The sequence below is a fragment of the Tachypleus tridentatus genome, chromosome 3 (assembly GCF_004210375.1).
Source record: "Tachypleus tridentatus isolate NWPU-2018 chromosome 3, ASM421037v1, whole genome shotgun sequence".
In the NCBI taxonomy this organism is placed as follows: Eukaryota; Metazoa; Arthropoda; class Merostomata; order Xiphosura; family Limulidae; genus Tachypleus; species Tachypleus tridentatus.
This window is the reverse complement of record NC_134827.1, coordinates 98,998,748-99,020,078: the sequence shown is the minus strand read 5'-3', so window position 1 is coordinate 99,020,078 and position 21,331 is coordinate 98,998,748. Positions and strand designations below refer to the sequence as shown.

At 31.3% G+C, this 21,331-nt stretch overlaps 1 protein-coding gene across 2 annotated transcripts; it reads right to left on the bottom strand.

Moving 5' to 3' along the window:
- Positions 1-6: 6 nt before the first annotated feature.
- On the bottom strand, positions 7-19,951 carry LOC143247573 (1-acyl-sn-glycerol-3-phosphate acyltransferase beta-like). Of its 2 annotated transcripts, XM_076495867.1 has the most exons (6): positions 19,746-19,951; positions 11,242-11,378; positions 9,659-9,840; positions 7,822-7,917; positions 7,545-7,617; positions 7-5,937 (listed from the first exon to the last, which is right to left on the bottom strand). In XM_076495867.1, the coding sequence occupies exons 1-6, from the start codon at positions 19,919-19,921 to the stop codon at positions 5,771-5,773; spliced, it is 831 nt and encodes a 276-aa protein (XP_076351982.1). In that variant the 5' UTR covers positions 19,922-19,951; the 3' UTR covers positions 7-5,770. The 2 variants fall into 2 exon arrangements, with proteins under 2 accessions (XP_076351982.1, XP_076351983.1); XM_076495868.1 differs by lacking the exon at positions 7,822-7,917 and having other exon boundaries at positions 19,746-19,948.
- Between the last annotated feature and the right edge of the window lie 1,380 nt (positions 19,952-21,331).

Sequence of the window (21,331 nt, the reverse complement as noted above, 5' to 3'; positions counted from 1 at the left end):
TACAAATTAAGAAAGAAAACAACTCTTTATTTAATTGATAAGGAGACATTTTCTAGTACTAGAGCCAAGTCACAATAGTAGGAAATTATATATATTAGAATAGGAATGTTGGAATTTATGAAAAAATTCTATACAATTTTAAAATGCGACATTTTTCTATAGTACTAGAGTAAATAGATAACACATTCACAAGGATAAAATGACTTACTATATGTCAAATGACATAGCTAAATTGAAAGAAATCACTACACACAACCTTATTAGTAACTTGAGAGTTAAAAAGCCTAACTCTAAAGTGTGTTCTAAATAAAAATATTTGTGTAATGTGCTACCCATTTTTAATTCTTAGGAAAGTATTACAAAAAACACAATAATAAAAAGAAAACCATGCTGTTTATAAGGAACTATTTCATTGAAATTTGATGGAGAACAAATGAAGTCTGTCCAAAGATGTACCACAAATTTATGTTAATTTTTAAAGGTCTGATACCCAGTTTTGTGTATAATACCTTGGAACTCGAATGAAGATTTTAAACACTGGACAAGTTTGGCTGGTTTACTAATATATGTGAGAAGTAAAGGCATTTCAACTAAATTTGAAATAACAGTTTGGTAGTTACCTAAGTTCTTTAAATCTTGAAGATGACACCATCCCAATTTATAATTTGCTAACAATGTTCTTAACTAAACTTGTATAAATTAAATGTTCTCAGTACTCATTTTATAATCATACGTAAAGCAAGAAGTTATATATAAATGGAAACTAAGCAAAGGTCAGGATACAACTGATAAGCACCTATTAAAATTATTGCCTGAATTAAATATTATCATAGTGTTCTAGTTAAGGAACAGTTACTTACAACACAGTTCATTTCTCAGCCATACCTATAAGGTGTTAGTGCTTACAACTTTTCACATACAGTTTTGTGCACATGTGATGGAACATTCATCAAGTGTATTTAAAAACATCTTAGTCCTTGTGGGAGTGAAGATAATATTTGTAGCACAAGAAACTAAAAAATAGTTATGTCCAGAGGGAGGATATTACAAGGTTTACCATAGTTACGACTATAGTCTTTGTGTGTTTCTTAGCCTAATTTTCAGAGAAGCTTTATTTTCACAGCTGTTCTGAAAGCAACTAAATGGCTATTACTAACTTGTGTTATAAAACGAATTTTCTGCATTCCAGTATGAACTGTCATTGTCTTGCACTCATGATAATACAAAATACAAGTACCTAATTTACAAATAACTAACTTGCATTGTCAGAAGACAGATGAATAGTACAGATATTTCTGAAAAACTTGGTGAAAATTCACATTTATACACGTAACCTGTACATCTATTACATCAGGTCAACAAGTTTAAAATTTTTGGTTATAAATCATGTGACTGATTAACCCTATAAAGGGTTGGATTTGACTTTTTATGAAAAGATTGTGCTATGTGCATGTTTTTTTACAACTTAAAAATTACATACATAATAAATAAATTTTAAATAGTACTGCTTATAGTCCTCGCTTATTTTTATCTATATGTAAAGTACTATTACTTTCAGATTAATGGTACTATGATGGGTGTTGAGCATGCCAACATATTTTGTGGCCATGTTGAAAGCCAGTTCTTACAACAAAGCTCTATGATGCTTCATATTTAGAAACACTACACAGGTGTTAATTTTCAAGTGGACAGCCAGTCTCAATCAATTTTGTTTTAAGCTAACAACATTGCACAAAATAAACAAATTTATTCTGGATTACTCTCCTATACAACTTAACTTTCTTGGCATAACTATCTCTTTAAGCTGTAGCCCTCACACACTAACTTCTGCAGAAAAGCTACTGACAGATAACATTATTTTTACCACAGAAACTTCAATCTCATCTTCATGAAACATAGTAAATATTACCTGCATTCAAGTAACTTGGATCATAAAAATCTCTACTGATGAAACAATGTAAAGAAAATCTATATAATATTACAAAGAAGTTACAATGATACTGAAATCGACTGATTGAAAGAAATCAACAAAGCTCAATGAAAAATCATCCTTGAACAGTGTAATGCTGAAGATTCAAACAGGACTTTTGGTCTTACCAACCACGTTAAACTCAGAAATATTTCATGTATTCTGATAGAGCATTTCCATCTACTATGGCTAACTGATCACCTAAGATTTATTTTTCCTGATACTCTCACTGTCTCCTTCTGGAGGAGAAGATATCTTTAGGATAGCCTTGTTTATGCAACCCACCACATAATGGTTTTTAATTAGTGTAATAAAGCTCTCTGCCAATCTTGCAAGTTCGTAAAAAATGCCAAACTTTTGTCCAAGAAATACGATAAACACTTAAAAATGATTGTATTTTTCCATGTATAAGTTGATCCTGGATTTTTTGAACAAATAAAGTGTATTTCTTTGAGATTAAGCATATAGGATGACTTCTATTGTTAAGTAAGTCTAGGATGTTAATTTTATAAAGAAATTTTCAGAAGTTACTTTTAAACTCTGCTAACTTGCACTCCAGGGTAATCAATACAACCACAAGTGTGTATTTCATGCTCTTGAAAAGCTACAGATAACTTAATGGACCATAACTTAAGTTACAAATGTGTAATAAACAACTTTACCAAGTCTTCACCACAATTAAACTCCTTTCCTATTACAAAAAATACTAAACCTTAGAATATAGTGATTTATAATAAAAACATGCTTACAAAATTAGTGTATGCTACAGAAACTAACTCTATAGATATAATATTAGAAATATGTTAATATTACAGATGAGATCAATACATTCAAAATAAAAAAATTCTTAATTAATTGTAACTAGTACATGAGATAAATAAATTATATGGTTACAAAACTTTGAGAAAAATGATTCAATTATAAATATGTTATTGTAACACAGTTGGTGGCATGGTGTCAATGCATTTACCAAAAATGCAAATGTTTTTGGTTAAACATGCTATTAACCAAAAAGTTAAATGAAACCATATTTAAACCTGTGTATGAAAAGAGGAGTTAAGTCGGGCACTGTTTTAAAAGTAATGTCTTCCACAACACATCTCGTGCAGTGTTAAAACTACAACACTTATACATAGGGTCAACTTAAGTTACTATTGGAGAGAGCATCTCAACAACCATAAACCTTCAAATTAAAGTCCAGTTGTTAAAAAAGTTAAAAATAACAACAATTCACTTATAAAACTGTGCCTCTGGACTTTTATTTAGAGTAATGGCAGATGTCTTATACTTACACCAACCATATGTTTTATAAATACTAGAAGAAAAAAAGCTTTATACTGAACTCTTCAACCAACCTAGTCATTCTGTTAATGATGCAATTCTCAATGGAATGAAACTAATTTTACAACAAAAGCTGATAGAGAAATGAGAGGAGTCTTTTTAGTTACTATTATAAATAATATTCAGCCTTATGGAATAAACCTAGATCCTGGAATCAGTGTATTCAGCCAGTTCTCTGTCTGATGAATTGTTTTTTCTAATTTCTCATGTGGATTTAAGTTTTATTCTCATAATGTTTCTTAATACTTATTACTTATCTATAATAATTTTCCATATTTTCTTTAATCTTTTTAGTTCCTCACATTAAACATTTTCCTGCTAACTGATTTTCATATCTTTTTACTTTATCCACACTTAGTGTAGTTTACATTTAACTTGCATGTTTTTGAAACAAAACTGTTCTAACCTCTTTACATCTAACGTCCTCATTGTATTATACAATGGAAATTTGTTGTACCTCCAACATTTTTTGAGATGGTACTCCATCTATTGTCAAACATTACTTAACTTTGCCATTCTCAGTTTTACCTTGAAAAAAATTCTACCTTTCCAAAGCAGTAGGGTTAAGGAGTGCCTTATTTTTGTCAGTAATTTATTTTTTGAATCTCTGTGTTTCCCTAGCTTCACAAATGTAAAGTAACATAGCAGATATGATGCTGTCCATAGTGTGTTTGATTCCTTTCATTTAAATTTTTATAAGCTTTCTTGTCTACATTAAGAACAAAAGCTATTAATATAGCAGGCTGTAATGCTGCTGTAATTAGATAGAGATACTTAATAATAATAAAACAGAACAAACAGTAGTAATTATTTTAGGTCTAATGAAGTATTAAAAATTCTAGAATTTCTCACTTACTGCTAAAATAATAAAGTTAACGACAAAAAGTTATCGTAAAGGTGAATCAACCTAAATGAGATATATTTCATGGAACAGGAATGCAGGTGGTGCTACGTGTTTTTAAATTCTATAAAATTTCTTGTTACATCCATACTCAATATTATAAGAGCTACTATATATACAATTATTACATCTTAGAAAAAACCTGTTTCTATATGAATAAAATTTTGAGTACGTTTTTAACGAATAAAACCTCAAAATACTCACTTTGGAAGAAGAAGGAAAACAAGTACACTCACAGTTTGTGCTAACATTGGTTGAAATGTATTTTGGCAAAGATCTTTTTAGTGTTTACCTTTGACACTGTTTTTAAAGAGAAGGATCATAGTAATTAGATCAATAATGTTCACTAATTAACATCAGTAATTAAGGGGTAGGAAAAGGGTTAAGAAAATATATAAAAACACAAAATGGTGACCTTTAAACACATCCAAAAGTATGTTTCATGTGCAAGCTTGTTTTTTTAAACATATTACACACCAGTTCAATTTTATCAATTTCTCTTAAAGAATTATATTCAGTTTTATTTTTTACAGTGGCTCACTCTTTCTCTGAGTAGCTTTTATATAAGAGATGTTTCTTTTCTTGTTAAAATAGCTGTATAAAACCTATGTTCAAGTAAACCTTGTACATATAAAAAACAAAACTCGTACATTAATAATAATGACTTATCACTTATTTCAAACTAAAATAAAATGCAAAATAAACCTTGCAAATAAATATGTTCTTAAACTTAACAACTCACATCATATAATTATATTACAACTATTATTGTTTACAAACCTAAAAGATAAAAGTGACTAAAAGTTGCATCAAAAAATGTTATGTAACTACAAATTTAATGAAAACATGTTACTTCTGCTGTTAAAAACAATCATATTTTGTGACTAAAGTAATACAACTAAAATTAGTTCATGCCCAATTAAACAAAAAAGTTGGATGGGTCTATAAAAGCTAACATTAAAATATGAGAAAATATATAAAACTTAACAAAGCAAAATCACAGTTGTTTACATATAAACCTTTAATAAAACAGTTCAAATGGATTGAGAAGTTTGCAATAGGGTGACAAGAGAACGTATGCATAACTGCAAAAATAAAAGAACTGACTAGCTTGTTAGATCTCTGAAAAATGTGTCATTTCTAATGAAATGTTTACTCTTATAAAGTTGTTGTTGATTTATTTAAATTAAACAAAGCTATATTTCCCATTACTTGACTTATTCAAATTTAAAATACTTTATACAATCTTTTCAGACTTATTTAGACAGCTGGATAAAAAATATATAATAAAACTAACAATCAAAATTTAACAAGGATATAAAACAAACTGCTAGAGCAAATCTATTGTTAAATAACACAGATTTTAACTACTACACACACACTGGCAGGAAACTGTGGAACTTTCTTTTTGAATATGTAAATATTACAAGTAATTTTAGAACTCACTAATTAAACTTGACTAGAATAACCTGGACTAAATTAACCACACTTCTTGTCACAACAGAGATACAAGTGTTTTGATATTAAAGCATATACTGGCCTTCTTCCAATCTTAACAACTAACTTTCTGCAATGTGTCTACCACGTTCTTTGGTAGGGTTACAGTTCGTGCCGAGAGTCAAAACATTTAACATAGATGATCGTACATTCATCATCAGTTCTGGAATGTCTTGGGTTGTCAAGCCGTCAGTGTAGACAGGAGGCAAAATGTTAATCACAACTGTACCTACAGTTGAAGAAAAACAAACAATACATTATAATTATTATTCTGTGATATGGTAAAAGCATTTTTAAATGAGTAAAAAAAATATAAACTCAAGGTAAAACACAATAAAAAAAACAAGCAAATTTTATAATCAAATAAATATATTTTTTAAAAACTGAAATTAACATATTTTTAAAAAAACTATAACATCAAATTCAGCTAAAAAACAAGTTTTTCTATCTGCAGGGCAAATTTTCAGTTCAAAGAAACACATTTGTTATTCCAGTCAATTAGGTTAAGATAGTATCTCTTTATCTATGTTTTTTCATTTCTTCAAATAAATACTTCAAGAAAGCAAACACTGATTATTGGTTAGACTTTTAAAAGTTTTCACAGCACAAGTTGGTTTTCACTTAAAGCTATGATGAGAAAAATGGAATAGTTAGACAGCAATAAAAATCTTAAGTCTCACATTAAACACTTGAACAAATTCTAAGTTAATAAAAGTGTCTTTTTGTAATATTTTATTAAATACAGAATCTTTAGTTACTGTGAAGGTAATATTTTGATATTTGTCAAGTTTCACACAAGCAGTTTTTGTTATACAGAAACTATTATTTCCTTACAACCATTTAATTATTTTTAACTACAGTAACTTAGTAGTTGAGTTAGAACATAATTACGAGTTTTGCAGTTCAATATATAGTTGTAGATAATGTAGTGAGAAATGGATAAAATTTAATGGAAAATATATCTGTGTCTGAAAGTATGATAGTGAAACAGCTTTCACTTGTATAGTTTAAATTGTAATAAGTATGCATTTATTGCTACAGAATATGATCAGACAACATCTGAGTATAACAAGGTTTTATAAGCACATCATTAAACAGCTGAAGCTAAATAACACAACTCATACCAATTATGCTAATATTACGCTATACATTTCAAGATTTTACTTGCAGACAGTGCTATCGTTCAGTACAATTTTTAGAGGTGAAATTATGACTAGATGATTGAAATAAAATTATAAATCTGTAAACGGAAATAACGTTCATATGGGTATATGTCACACAAAATCTAAAGATTCACTTGGATAAAGCATTATATATCATAATAATTATAACACTCATATGGGTATATGTCACACAAAATCTAAAGATTCACTTGGATAAAGCATTATATACCATAATAATTATAACATTCATATGGGTATATGTCACACAAAATTTAAAGATTCACTTGGATAAAGCATTATATACCATAATAATTATAACATTCATATGGGTATATGTCACACAAAATCTAAAGATTCACTTGGATAAAGCATTATATACCATAATAATTATAACATTCATATGGGTATATGTCACACAAAATCTGAAGATTCACTTGGATAAAGCATTATATACCATAATAATTGACAATTTTAAAGCTGGAAAATTTCTAATCACGACAACATGCACTAAAAGTCACAAACTGACTATAATATTTGGATGACTGTTTCTATTATACAAGATTTTCACTACCTTAAATCACTTAATAACTAATTATACAAGGAGACACAAACCAAAAATAACTTGTGAAAGAGTACTTTAACACTAGTATCTTACTGACTGCATGTGAGTTACCTGTGTCAAACCTTTTCTCACAAACTTTGTAGAAACTCGAGTACGATGAAAAGACAACTGGAATAATTGGAACCTGAGAAGAAAAACAAAACTCAATGATACTTCATAATTCAAGCTTTTGGATTGTGAAGGCAGATTGTACAGTCTCTTGAACACAAAACAATTCAGTTTCATAATTTTCATGGTGAACATTAACATAGGATGAAAGTTTAATAACTAAATAAAATGAGAATCCTTAAATAACAGGGTGTGATATTACTCTTGTAACCTGTCATACCTGTGCTTGAACAGCAATATGAAAAGCCCCTTTTTTGAAAGGTAGCAAGGTCGAGTTGTCATTCCTGGTTCCTTCTGGGAAAATCCACATTTTCACCTACACATCAGACATATGTTGGATTATGTACACAGGAAAATGTATAAATCAGAATGCTGAGGTACTCATAATATTAATTATTCATATACTGATGTATATTGTTTTTGTAACAGTTCTGAAGTATCATACATGAACAGTGTGAAACTCGGCAACATTGCACTGCACACACGTCAGATCCGAGGGTGACAGGTAAGTATCAAATACTTTGAATGGATGCAATGTCTTATCAAACAACATCGACGAAGGTGGGGTATCCATTTTTCTTTAGAGTAAAGTACTGAACATATCATACAGGAGCTTAAAGAAACTTAGAAGTCATACAGAACTTTCCACTAAAGAATTCAGTGTTGCATGTAATGATTCATCACATGTCAACATAGAGGACATACTGAGCATGTCATTCACACTTTACTGAGTTTTCCATGTGTGTAGTGCACTATTGTCAAACATTTGTGAAGTTAACATCATATGATTGTTATTACAAAGTATACCATGCATTAAAAAAATTCAAATTGTATTTAAACTACTTCACTAACTATAAATTTATATTATTTTAGAGGAGATTCAGACAGAACTGACTGTAACAGATTTAAAGCTTAAGGGAGTAAACATTAGTAAAGTGTAGTAGTGACAGACAGTGCTGGATTAAGACATCTGTATGGCCTAGGCACCTTCTGTTCGTAGGCTCTACCAGCCGTTATAAGTTAAACCAAAGATTAACATTTATAGAAAATTATCATGGACCCATAGTTTTTGTAGGCCCGAGGCACTCTGCCTATTACGTAATCCAGTCCTGGTGATAGGCAATATTTGCATATCAAGACATATTTCAGGCAGATGCACTCCATAAAAACTTTGAATATAACACAAGTGTCTAAAATGATTGTTATATAAATGCTGAGACCAATAGAATTAGGCAATTAATTCCAGAAGGGTCTCTCTTATGTGACATTTTGAACTTCAAATATGGCAAAAATATTAATACAGAATTTATATAATTTCCAATTTATGTTTAATTAAAATAATTACATGCACAACCTGGTTCCTGTAAACCTAAGAAAAACAGTTTTTAAAGACTAAATTGTACTTGAATTCAAAGTATGAAAATGTGGTTTAGATTTCTAATGAACACAGAACACTAAGGCAATATGTGCTTTGATGCATAATGACATGCCTACAGACCATTATTGTAATGCACATCACAGCCTTGTGAAAGTAAAAATGAAATAAGAAAACTGAGAAATAAGGTCTATTCGTTAACCAAATTGCTTGCTGTTAAAACTGCATAATTTTTAAAAAAACATGACTTCATTTTAACAAATACTGTCAACAACATATACGTTTATCTCCTTAATCTACGACTTTATTTTTGTACACAGTTTGAACCAAAGTTTCTGTTCACTGTCAATCAAAATAATAAACATACTGTCAGTAAAATGGAAGAAAGAGATCTTAGTTTGAAATCAATGTACAAAATCAATTAACAATAATTAATTTAAAATGTTCCTTGAACAAGTGATGATAAAAAATCTTATCTTTATGACCCGTGTCATGAAATAAAATAATGGATGTCCTTATTACTGTAACTTTCATAATATAAAGCTTGTAGCTCTTTATAAGGTATAATGAATGAACTATTTATTCCAATAAGATAAGTGTAGTCAAAGATTGCATTTAACAGTTAAGGTTTTTTTTGCACCTTATCACTGAACATTTGACTACACAGAAATGCTATTCTCACCCGTTTTTCTTTAACTTCTTTTACTTTGGTGTTAAGTGTGTTACGAGCATCCTCCGAGTTGCAGCGGTCAAGAAAAATGAAGCCAGCTAACCAAGATACAATCCCAAATGGACCTGTAAACAGCAACTCTCTCTTCAGCACAGCAATACAAGGACTAAACAGAGGCCAAATGTACATCATGCCTGTAACATAAGTTATTTTCAAATTTCAATTGGAGAAAATAAATAAGTTATGTCAATTTTAATAATTAATTCTCTAAAACTTAACTGTTCAATAACTATTCAAAAGAATCTGAAAAGTTTAATTTAAAACTAGTCACACACACATCATAATTAAGCCCAAACCTACACACAGAATTTTTTTTTTATCAAATAAAACAAACTTTTAGAACAAACTAAAGGCATTTAACCCTTAAAAGGTGGTTGTTATCAACCAATGTTGCTACCCACAACATTCCCTCTGTTTAAAGGTTAAAGATGAAACACTACACAAAAAATTTCTGTTTTACTATGGTTTTGTTTTAAAACAGAAGGACAAGAAAGATCTTTCAGTCTCTCATTGGAATTCTTCAAGTGTACTCATAACATTCTAGTTTCTGATCCTTCTATGACAGATGAAAGACATTTGTACCACACTGAAGAACATTTGCTTTCAATATTACAAAGACTATAACATGAAGTTCCCTGTGTGCCTAAAATTCAATATTAATAATAAACAATCTTTTGTAAACTATTGGTTTTTCAATAATTTCTTTTATACATGTTATTCATTCACAGAAAACCTAATATTATCTGAAGTACTTCAGAACTTTTTAAAATTTTTGAATTATTTCAAAATTAATTTTATAATCTACTTTTAAAATTAAAGTCTAAATTGAAAACTAAAAACATTATTTTTTTACAAATGTACATGCTATATTACTATTAAAATTACATTTCTCTCTACTGTTTCTTTTGCAACCTTTTGAAAACAATATTCCTAGTGTTAGACTTGTTAAAAAAAATGCCTTAGTAACAGTGCTACTAGATTAACCCTTGTCTGGATTAAGAGTTTTTGAGTTCAGTTGATCACCAAAGCAAGTAAATAATAATAATTAGAAACATTATTAAACTTCGGCTGGTATGCAACATGGGTCCATCCATAACCATGAAATACAGTACAAAGACGGGACTTTTGTGTGAGAGTAAGAATGTAATATTTCAAAATGTTAAAAAAAGGTCCTTGTTACTTAGTAGTTACTAGCGGGTTAGTGTTTTAGCTCATTTTGCAGAGCACTTGTCCAAATCTGGTATGAGAGATATACTAGGTTTGATAACATGCCAAGGAAATAAAAACAATGTCTTGTTTTTCTAAATGTATTCATTAAAATTAGTTTTGGTGTTTAATGTTTCTTTTCTTTAAAAATTATATTTTATTTGAAAATTAACATTACTTATTAATTTTACTCCATGAAAACAGACAAGATAAAAAACAAAAATAAATTATTTGTGAGAAAGACTGAGAATTATTTAGTTTCTGCACATTTTTCATACATGTCATGAATGGTTTTGGATTAATATTGTATACAATCACAGAATATGTACCCAGTATATCCAAGGAGCTCTGATGATTGCAAACAAGAATACAAGGTTCTTTTGTTTTCAGACGCTCTTCATTTCGAACTTCCCAGTTGACACCAAACAAGGGTACCACGATATGATGCACCACCCATGAGTTATATCTGCAAAAATTTTAAATTATTCTTAGAAGTTTGAATATAACTAATGGAAACTTTTGTTCCAATGTTAATGAAACCTTTTCGTATTTTCAAGTATTAAATATAGAATAGTGTCCAGTATGTGACTCTTTAACTTGCTTCACTATTATAAAGAGATGAATAAGGTAAATCAACCATTTCATTGACAACTATAAAATTAAGAGAGTTCAGTTTCTGTTCAGTCTAGGAAATTAAACTCTATAATTCTAATAAGTTATAATGGCTTTTAAGAATATAGCACAAAGTTTTCTGTTTAATGTCTCTAAGTATTATATATATATTTACTGGCTTTCCACATTTTTTATTTAAAATCACCCAAGCTTTTCAAAGGTGCTCTATGAATATTCACATTAAATATTGCACATGTGCACACAAACACATCTATATCTACCTATCTGCCTACCCTATATATTTGTAGAGCCACATACCAAATAATAAAACATCCTTGCATTCTCTACATAGTAAAAATTTTAAGTGAGTCAGACCAGTTTCATAGGAATCCATACATTTTGTTTTGACTATTTCATTACTGAACATTTCATTACCATCACACTGTTACTAGAACTTGTGATGGGTGCATTCTTTGTATATAATGTTTGTAACATTGTAGAGTTTTTTTTAATATAAAATTGATTGGTGATGGCAATAAAAAATGATAATAGATTGTAAATTGTATAATTATTTGGGGACCATTCAAAAATAACATAACATATGGGAGTGAGAGGGTGTCATGAATGGTTTTACACAAAACATAAATTATGGAGAAAACTATTTAGATCTACAAAACATTTGTTGTAATTTAACAAACTTTAATTTGAATTCAAATCAAATATAATAACTTGAACATTTGCAAACATAATGTAAGGGCCACAGTTTTCAAAAAAATTACGTTTAACAAAACTTTTCTAAATGATATGATGGTAACTTGAAGACCATAATGAAATGTCCCAGACTCCTACCTATCACGACTTACTCTAGCAACATTATAAAAGAGGAATATAGATCACCTTAGAGTGCATATTTTGTATGTAAAACTACACAATACAAGCCCATACGTCCCTACACATCAAAAGTAATTATATTCAAACTTTCAAGTTCAAGACTTCCACTCTTCCACTCTAAGATGAAATCTTTTGGTTCCCCCTACGAAATACTACTATAATCTTATGTATATTACACCATACAACTGTATTTAAGAGTAAAGTTGAATCCTGTACTAGAGAAGGATTCTATGTTAGCAGGTTAGGTATTAATGTTTTTATAGAAGCTCTAAATATATTTATTAAAGATAATTTAAACCAAACAAGCTTGGGAAGTTGAATATAAACAAGTTAAAAGTGCAGCAATGAGAACAGGAGTTTAGAGATAAATAGAGCAGATTTGAGACTACATGTAGATGCTATTACTTGTATTATAACGTTAAGGAATTTGGAATGAAATGGACGATTGAGAGCTTTAGTTGAAATGGACTATAACATAACAGGAGTTACCAAAAATTGGTTAGATTTGGCAAACACTGATAACAGAAATTATTTTGAAATTTTAGATTATAAGTTTTTTAAATTTAATTGTAATAGAATTTTTACAACAAAAAGTAGGGTGGTTCTGTTTATACAAGATGAACTGCAGCTTGGTAGGATGAACATAAAAATAGTAGTCAGAGGGTTCAATCTACATAAGTTATAATTTGAGGGTTTGAAGAGTAAGAAGTAATTAACAGGAAACTTTTATAGCCTATGTAATTAAACTAATGAGGTCAGAGAGAAATCATATAACGAGTACAAGGTTGTTAATATGAAGAAAACTGATGCAATAATTATGGGGAACAAATTTTAAACGTGATGATTTGGAAAATATTCAAATTTTGCAAGCTAATCCACATAATCAATTACCTGTGAGCAGTGATTACATTGAGTAGTGTAATGGAAACTAATTAATTAATCAAAGTCTACATTTCCAATTACCACCATTTTTAATTATTCCAATGATTGACTAACCACAGTTACAATGACTGCCACTCATGAAAACAATCCACTATTCAAAATAATGGTTTCTGGTTATTACTATTTTTGGTTATTCCAGCTATTCAAGTACTTGAAATATTACTATTATATTTGTTTATTATTACACACAAAGCTATATTATAGCTATCTGTGCTTGGCTCAATTTTAACCTTTAAGTTTTTTTTTTTCATACTTCAATTGTGTTCAGATTTAGAAGGGGAGGGGCCTTGGGATCCAAGTTTTAGGATCAGTTTCCATTGCTACCAAACTTTACTGACCTTACCAGGGAGTTTTAGGAAGTCAGAATTTTTTAAACCTGGAAATGTGTCTTAGACACCACAAATACCTATTACTCCACCTGCAAGGCTGTGTAATTTTCTGCACATACCACAAGCTATGAATAAAGTTCCTATCCCTTCTTTTGTCAACATACATTGCAACAACCTATGATAAAATCATTATTTGACTTTAGCCCTTAACCAATAAGATAGCATGCAACACATCCTTAACGTGCAGTGATCACCATGAGTACTAGCACATGAATACAGGCTCACTCTTCAGAAGGTAAATTCAATGCACCAGAAGAGAGGAGAAATGGTGAGAGTATATTAGAATCCCACACTGAAGATTACGTACAGGTCAGTACAGAGAAATTATAATGATAATGATGAGCTAACTTCAACATCAGAAAGGGAAAGTCAGCAAAGTGATACATTTACCAGTGTTGCCTAACAGGTAAATACTTAGTGGAAGACTGCATCTATCTCAAGCAAGGAATAATTTCTAAGCAACAGAGGTGACAGAGCAAAATAAATTGTCATCAGAATACTTTTCTAGGTGCTAATGCATCACTAATGTATCACGTGGATATAATAGCAGATCATTCAATCATTCATTACTGTATAATAAACAGTGGGATATGAATATGTAGTGTGACTAGGGCTAAACTTTAAGCTATTCCATATGGAAGACTTATTTATGTGAGATACCACAAAATTCAGGTGCATGGATAGCATTACAGAAACTTAACCTGAGGTGAACCCAAGATCCATTTAAGTTAGATCTAATCACCAGGAATGGCTTAGTTCAAAATGTAGTTGGGGTATCCTAAATTATACTACTAGGTAACAAACACCACAGTTGTACTTTACAAACATAGGATGTGTCCACCTCATATCAGTGGAATTGCACTGCCCATTAAGGAACAACCAAGAGAGATTTCCTCAGCAGCTTGGGACTAGGGAAGCAAAGGTTTTCCCATACTCTGCTCACAGAAATAGGGGTAAGGAATTTGGGTGGAGAAAATACAGGAAAGGTGAATGGACCATTGATATCAGACACAATCATCTGGAATTCAGTTCCAAACTGAGGGTTACCATTACTAAAGACAGAAGCCATAAGTAGATGTAAGGGCAGGCACATACAAGGTGCTGTTGTTGTTTTTGCTATAAGTACAGAATGACCTAAAAAGTATAAAAAACAATTTTGCAGAAAACCCATAACAACAGCAGGCACTGAGCATGAACAAACATGCTTTATGCCTTCTGTACTCCTTTGCTTGATACTGATTTCTGGTAAATGTTTCTTGTCAATCAATATTTACCAATGATGGATTCCATCATTTTCATAGTACAGATATAAACATATATAATTAGAATAACATAGTTGTGATACCCGAATAAAGAAAGGAGAAAAATAAACAATTCACTGTCACAGCAATTGTTAAGTGTCAAATTGAAACTACAGGGTAGCCAGGATAGACAAACTATTTATGGTATTAGTAAAGGGACAATTATGTGATGGGGGTCATCCAGATCTCCATCTACAAGATCTCACACAAGAATCACTGGTGGCCTGTATAGTATAAGATTAGATAATAATTACATGTAAGTGAAGAGTGATGGAAGGGCAATGGTGAAAGGAATCATGGAAGCAAATTCACTGAAAGCACAAGAAAATGAAAAAAAAATACTCATTGAGAAGGGTCTAAGTCTAAGTAAGACAGCTGATCCACCATTAGGGCATGAGCTTTAGAGATGAGGATGATCAACAACTGAACACAGTGATTGGGAGTCCAAAAGAGAATGTATAGAACCAGGAAAACAGAGGTTCCAGGAGTGAATGCTCTTCTGTTAGAAGAAGTAAAAAACAACAAAGGAAGTGCTAGAATGGATCACTGAATATCAAACATAGAAACCTTATCTTTAGAGACCAGATGCCAGAAATGATTCAGGTATCCAGAACTGCAACCCACTGGAAGAGAATCAATAGAAAGGTGACATTAAGGATTTGCTATCTTCAAGTTCAAAGCCAGCATACAGTACCACCAGCACTACACTCATCACTAATAAGGAAACTCATATATATGTAAGCAGAACAAACTCACACAGGTCATGCAGGATCAAGTTAGCCACCATAATCACAGCAATGAAAAGAATGCAGTGTATCTCTGGAGATACCTGCATGAACAAGCCAGAAACCAATGGTGTGAGCATGTTAGCATCAAGACACTTGAGAGAGATGATTCATGCAGGAAATGAAAGAGATGTGAGAGTGCTAGTATCAAAAGCTCCATGTCACAAAGACAAAGCAATACAGAGAACCTGCTTCACATATGAAATAAGGGAGACCTCCAAGTGAATGGGGATTGAGGTTGAAATGGAGAGCCAAATCAACAATCTTAAACAAGGTGACTCCTGAATAAAGTAGGTTGTAAGTAGAGACTAAATATCCATAAAGTAGTAAAATAATGGGCTTCAATAATGCAAAACACAAGTGAAAACCTACTGGACCCAATGAGAAAAGGTGGGGCAGTAGTCAGCATGAAGATAAGAGAACTTAGAACTAAATGTTTGACCACTGTGGTTAAACTGAATGAAGCAAAGGTGGACAGACATATCTGGATAAGGAGAAATTATCAAATCAGGGCACCCACCACTGGGAAGAGTATCAAACAGAAAGTGGGAAAATTGCCCATAGGGAACCAAGATAATGCTGAAGCTGGATAAGTGGGCTATCTGGCCAACAACGTCCTATCTTTGTGGGAATGATAAAAAGATGGGAGTAAAACCCCAAAGAGAGTTTAAGGAATTATCCCATGGCATATAAAACAGTTGCAGTTGAGAGTAGAACAAGAAAACCCTCAGAGAAAGCATCCAAGGGACTCAATAGTCAACAAGCAATGTGAAGCGAAGAGGTGGCTCAAGAAACAAACTGCTTCCATGGACCATGATGGCCAGCCCTCAAACAGGGGATACTGTGGACAGGGTTGGTCTTAGTCATTTTGAATCTCTGAGCAGAATTCAGTAAATTGGACCCCATAATGATAAGAAAACTCAGAAGCAGATTAAAGAGCATAGCAACAGGAGCCCTTTCATGTTTAGGGCTCCAAACAGTTTCCTAATTTACTCAATATATAAAACTTCCTATGTGGATAGTAAGAAAAGGATAAGGAATGGATAAGGGAGTGAACCATGAACCTGTATACAAAATGAAGCTTCATGGTTTCAAGGGACAGAAACCAAAATGAGTTGAAATAGCAGCTGAGGAGCTGTATCAATATATAATACCCCCAAAAGCACACCACAAAGAAAAGATACAAGACACAGGTTCTGGAGAGGAGAGTAAGAGAAGTAAAATTCAGAAAGTAAGACATCATGGCAAAGTTCACCTGAAACAAAAATAACAAGATAACAGGGACAAAATGGATATAAACCTAAAGGATATCCCGATATAGTTGATATGACTGAGGTGGAAAGCTTCCTTTTGAACATGAAGCATGAAAATGAAAAACAAAGTAAGAGATGAAGATGAGCAGATGGAGAGAAATAATAAAATGTTTCCAAAACTGAAAGAAAAGATTTAGATGAACCAAGTTTATGCAACAATGGAACCTCTGATTCAAAAAATTAGTGAAGAAAGAGAAAACAAAAGGCATATACTTGTGAATTACAAGCATTGAGGGATAGAGAGGCACTGTATGATTCATGTCAGGAAGATGGAATGAGAAGCAAAAGCAGATGTGGAAACAATAATGATGTAGGTTAGGCTTAAGTAATACATGTAACTCATCAAGGATCTTGAATCTGAGATCAGAACGAAATCAACCACTTGTAACACAATGGCATAATATCACTGCCTCTCAGTGATACTACTACCAGTCCTAATGACAATAATGGACAACTCTTCCTGTGAATGAGTGTTAAAAACATTGGAAGATGTCATAAATGCAGGAACGTGAAAGTATAATCCAGTTAATCCATGAACTGATGTTGAGGTAGTCTATTTTTGAAAACATATAAAGATGAATTTTTGTTCTTGTTATTAGTTATGAGAGAAATGAGTATGGTATGGTGATGGTGCATAAGTTTAATACACCACTAAATTATTGTGTAGGACTATTTATCGGTTCTACTGCATTTTTTAAATAAAATACAGTATAAATAAATGCTCCAACTACTTAACGAACATATATTTAACAACAACAAAAAGAGAGAAATACCTAAATACCATGAAACATAAATATTTGTTACTGAATAAAGCACAAACAAATTATTTGTCATGTACAGTCCCCTTAATATACTTTAACTATTCCATCTTTAGATTATGAATGTGATAAGGTCAAGTGAAAGAAGAAAAAAAAATTAACTGTCCTGAGTTTTTGAATAAAAAGGAAGGAGGAGGTTCTTTGATGGAAAGTTTCTACCATTTTGTTTATGATTGTTACTTACTTTCAAAGAGTTGTCCATGTCGAACAGTCTTCTTTATATGACAAAGAGGCCAAACTAAAACAAGTGTTAATCTCATTTTTTATTTAAAAATCTTCTTTGTATGACTGAAAAACAATAATTCAAAAACAGAAAAAGACAAAAAAAAAAGTGGGAAGAGGTGGCTGCAAAAAAAGAAAAAGAAGTGGGTGGGTGGGGATGCTAAACATGTATTTTTTTTTACCTGACCCAAGGTTTTGTGTCTTCTCCCAACAAATACTACTCTAGCTTCTAACAAAAATCAAATAATATCTACTGAACATATTTCAACTTGCCAGTATATAAACAACAACATGTATCTAACTGGCTGGTGAATGTACATTGTGACACCTAAATATGTCAACCAGGCAAAGATTCATACATATATTGTTACTGAGACCCTACTTGTATTTTTGCACATGTTAACAATGTTGTTTTTTCAGACAACTGCATTCCATTATTTCTAAACATTTTGAAAGTTTAATCATTACATGTACATATGTAAGCATTAAATACTTGGTCCAATATATAATATGAAATAATAATTTGGGCACAAGCTCTTAACATTATTTAAGTACCTAAGTTATTCTAAGCTGCTTTATTGGTGATTGAAAAGGATGTAAAATTTCTTTTTTTGTTTGTTTGTTTTTGAATTTCATGCAAAGCCACATGAGGGCTATCTGTAATTTAGCAGTGTAAGACTAGAGGAAGGCAGATAGTCATCACTACCAACTGCCAACTCTTTTATCAACGAACAATGGGATTGACTGAACATTATAATGCCCCCATAGCTGAATGGGTGAACATTTTTGGTGCAGTGAGTATTTGAACCTGTGACCCTCAGATCATTTGGCCATGCTGGGCCTAGAATGTAAAAAAAATTATTAATATTCTCGAGGTTTACTCTTGCAATTCCACTTAAAGATATTTAATAAGACACTTGTAAAGGACTAGAAATCTTGTGGGTGAATATAATCTTTATATTTGAACAGGTGTTTTGCCTCTTTGGTACAGTAACATATACGGATGTTTAAACAACATCTATAACAACAATCGTTCCAAATAATCTTGTCTGTTGTCATGGATACTGTGACATGCATCAATCGTTATAGGTTATTATGACTATAAAAATAAAAATCATGAACTCGTTTTTAAAATGTCCATCGTAATTCTGTATCTGGAATCCTAACTGTCTTTGAAGTATTTAATAATGGAGCCCAAAACAGCAAGTACAATATCCTGATTATATAATACATTATTTATATAGTAATAGATCTACTTTGACTACTGTTCTTTTTTAAATAGCAAGTACTTGACTTATACTAATTATTATTCACAGCAATTATGTTTACGATATTTTGTTAATCATAAAGTTATTTTATTGTCATAAAGATTTGTATTTCTCTCTCTTTCATTAACGAATTTAAAGAAATAACTAGTGAAGAAATTTAGACTAGAAACATTTATTACTTTTTAACCATTATGCTTAAGATGGAATTGGGAAAATTTTACGACTATTTTACTAAGCCTAAATGTTTCGTACCTTATCCTTAGGCTTAAGTCAACAGGTAAAGCTAACTTACAAAATATTCTTCGGGTCTCCAGGACGAAATATAGACAATGGAATTGTAACCAATGGGACAATGATAAGCACTAAGTAATAGCACACTAATTTGGTGTAGAACTTAAATGTCGAGGAAATGCAACACAACAAACGCAGTAATAAAAAAGAAAACAATACAAAAACAAGTAACTCCATTTGTTTACTTTTTTAAAGCGTCACCTGGTAGAAGAAAGGTTATTTACTTATTTTCATCTGTGTGATTATATTTTAAGAAATATTTTATATTTTAAGAAATATTAATTAATTAATTATACAATGCCTTTAAAACTGGTCTGGTAGTTACTTTTTATTTTTTCATAAAATAACACATTAACTTTCATATAATGCAGTGTTGAAACAAAATTTGTATCAACAAATGAAAACATTATAAAACTCCGGTAATCTGGTGAATATTCCACATATTGTCAAAATGTCAGAAACAGGAATTGTACAAATTCTTTTTTTGTGTGTGTGTGTAGGCTTATCTTTAACCTTTACCATTAGTTATTAACTGACACTGCTAGTGCATGATCTGTATGTTGTATATTATTATTATTTGTTTTCGGCTTAAAAGTAATTTCACAAAACTTAAGAATTTGATTTGTGGCAGAGGCGGCTGATTTGGATATTTAAAACTTTCATTCATAAACACAAGTGAGAACGTATATACCTATTCAGGTCATCTTGAAGGTACACGCGCTACTAGTTAAGGAAGGGTGAAATTCATGACTTTTTCATTTATTACGTCATAAATGCCACGGTTTTATTGGTCAAGTACGAATTAAAATTTTCTAATTTATTGAATCACCCAGTGTGGTATCTTCAGGACTTCCTGCAAAAAGAGAAGGTTTGTGGATCTCTCACGCGGGTGTGTTTCTAGACGGTTGTAGTGACTGGGCTAGAAAGGAAGAGATTGACATAGGTTTAGTACAGAATACAAACGTTTAATGAAAGTCCCCAAAACTTACAACACAAACAGTAATACTCTATGACAATTCAAGTTAATACAACAGATTATAAATGAATAAGTGGGGTGGTGTTGTGTGTAAAAGACGAAAGTGGGTGACCAGTTGAAGCAATGAAAACTTTAATGAACAAAGATACTTCTGCTGGCTCCCAAGTGGCACAACGGTATGTCTACAGACTCACACCACTTAAAACCGGGTATCGATACCCCTGATGGGCAGAGCACAGATAGCCCATTGTGTAATTTTAGCTTAATTATAAACAAACAAACAAAATACTTCTACTGATACGTGTTCTCCCCCTGTAACCTATATTAAAATATAAAAGAGAATCATTAAAAGAGTATGTTCCTATTTTCAAATATAAAACACTAGAGACAATCCTCTGTAAAATCCATGTAAAATGTAAGTTTGTACTCGGATTCGTGTGTGTTTTTTTTATAGCAAAGCCACAAAGGGCTATCTGCTCAGCCCACCGAGGGGAATCGAACCGCTGATTTTAGCGTTGTAAGTCCGGAGACATACCGCTGTACTAGCGGGGGTTTTATTCGGATTTAATAAGTGGGTAATAGTTTATGAGAAAATTAGCACTGAATCCCAG

Excerpts from the sequence above, each read along its gene's own strand:
- LOC143247573 (XM_076495867.1), bottom strand. The coding sequence starts at position 19,921 with ATGGAGTTACTTGTTTTTGTATTGTTTTCTTTTTTATTACTGCGTTTG. Across the intron at positions 7,918-9,658 it reads AAGAAGTTAAAGAAAAACGG|GTGAAAATGTGGATTTTCCC; the intron begins GTGAGAATAGCA and ends TCTGATGTGTAG. Across the intron at positions 7,618-7,821 it reads ATATTGCTGTTCAAGCACAG|GTTCCAATTATTCCAGTTGT; the intron begins GTATGACAGGTT and ends TTTTCTTCTCAG.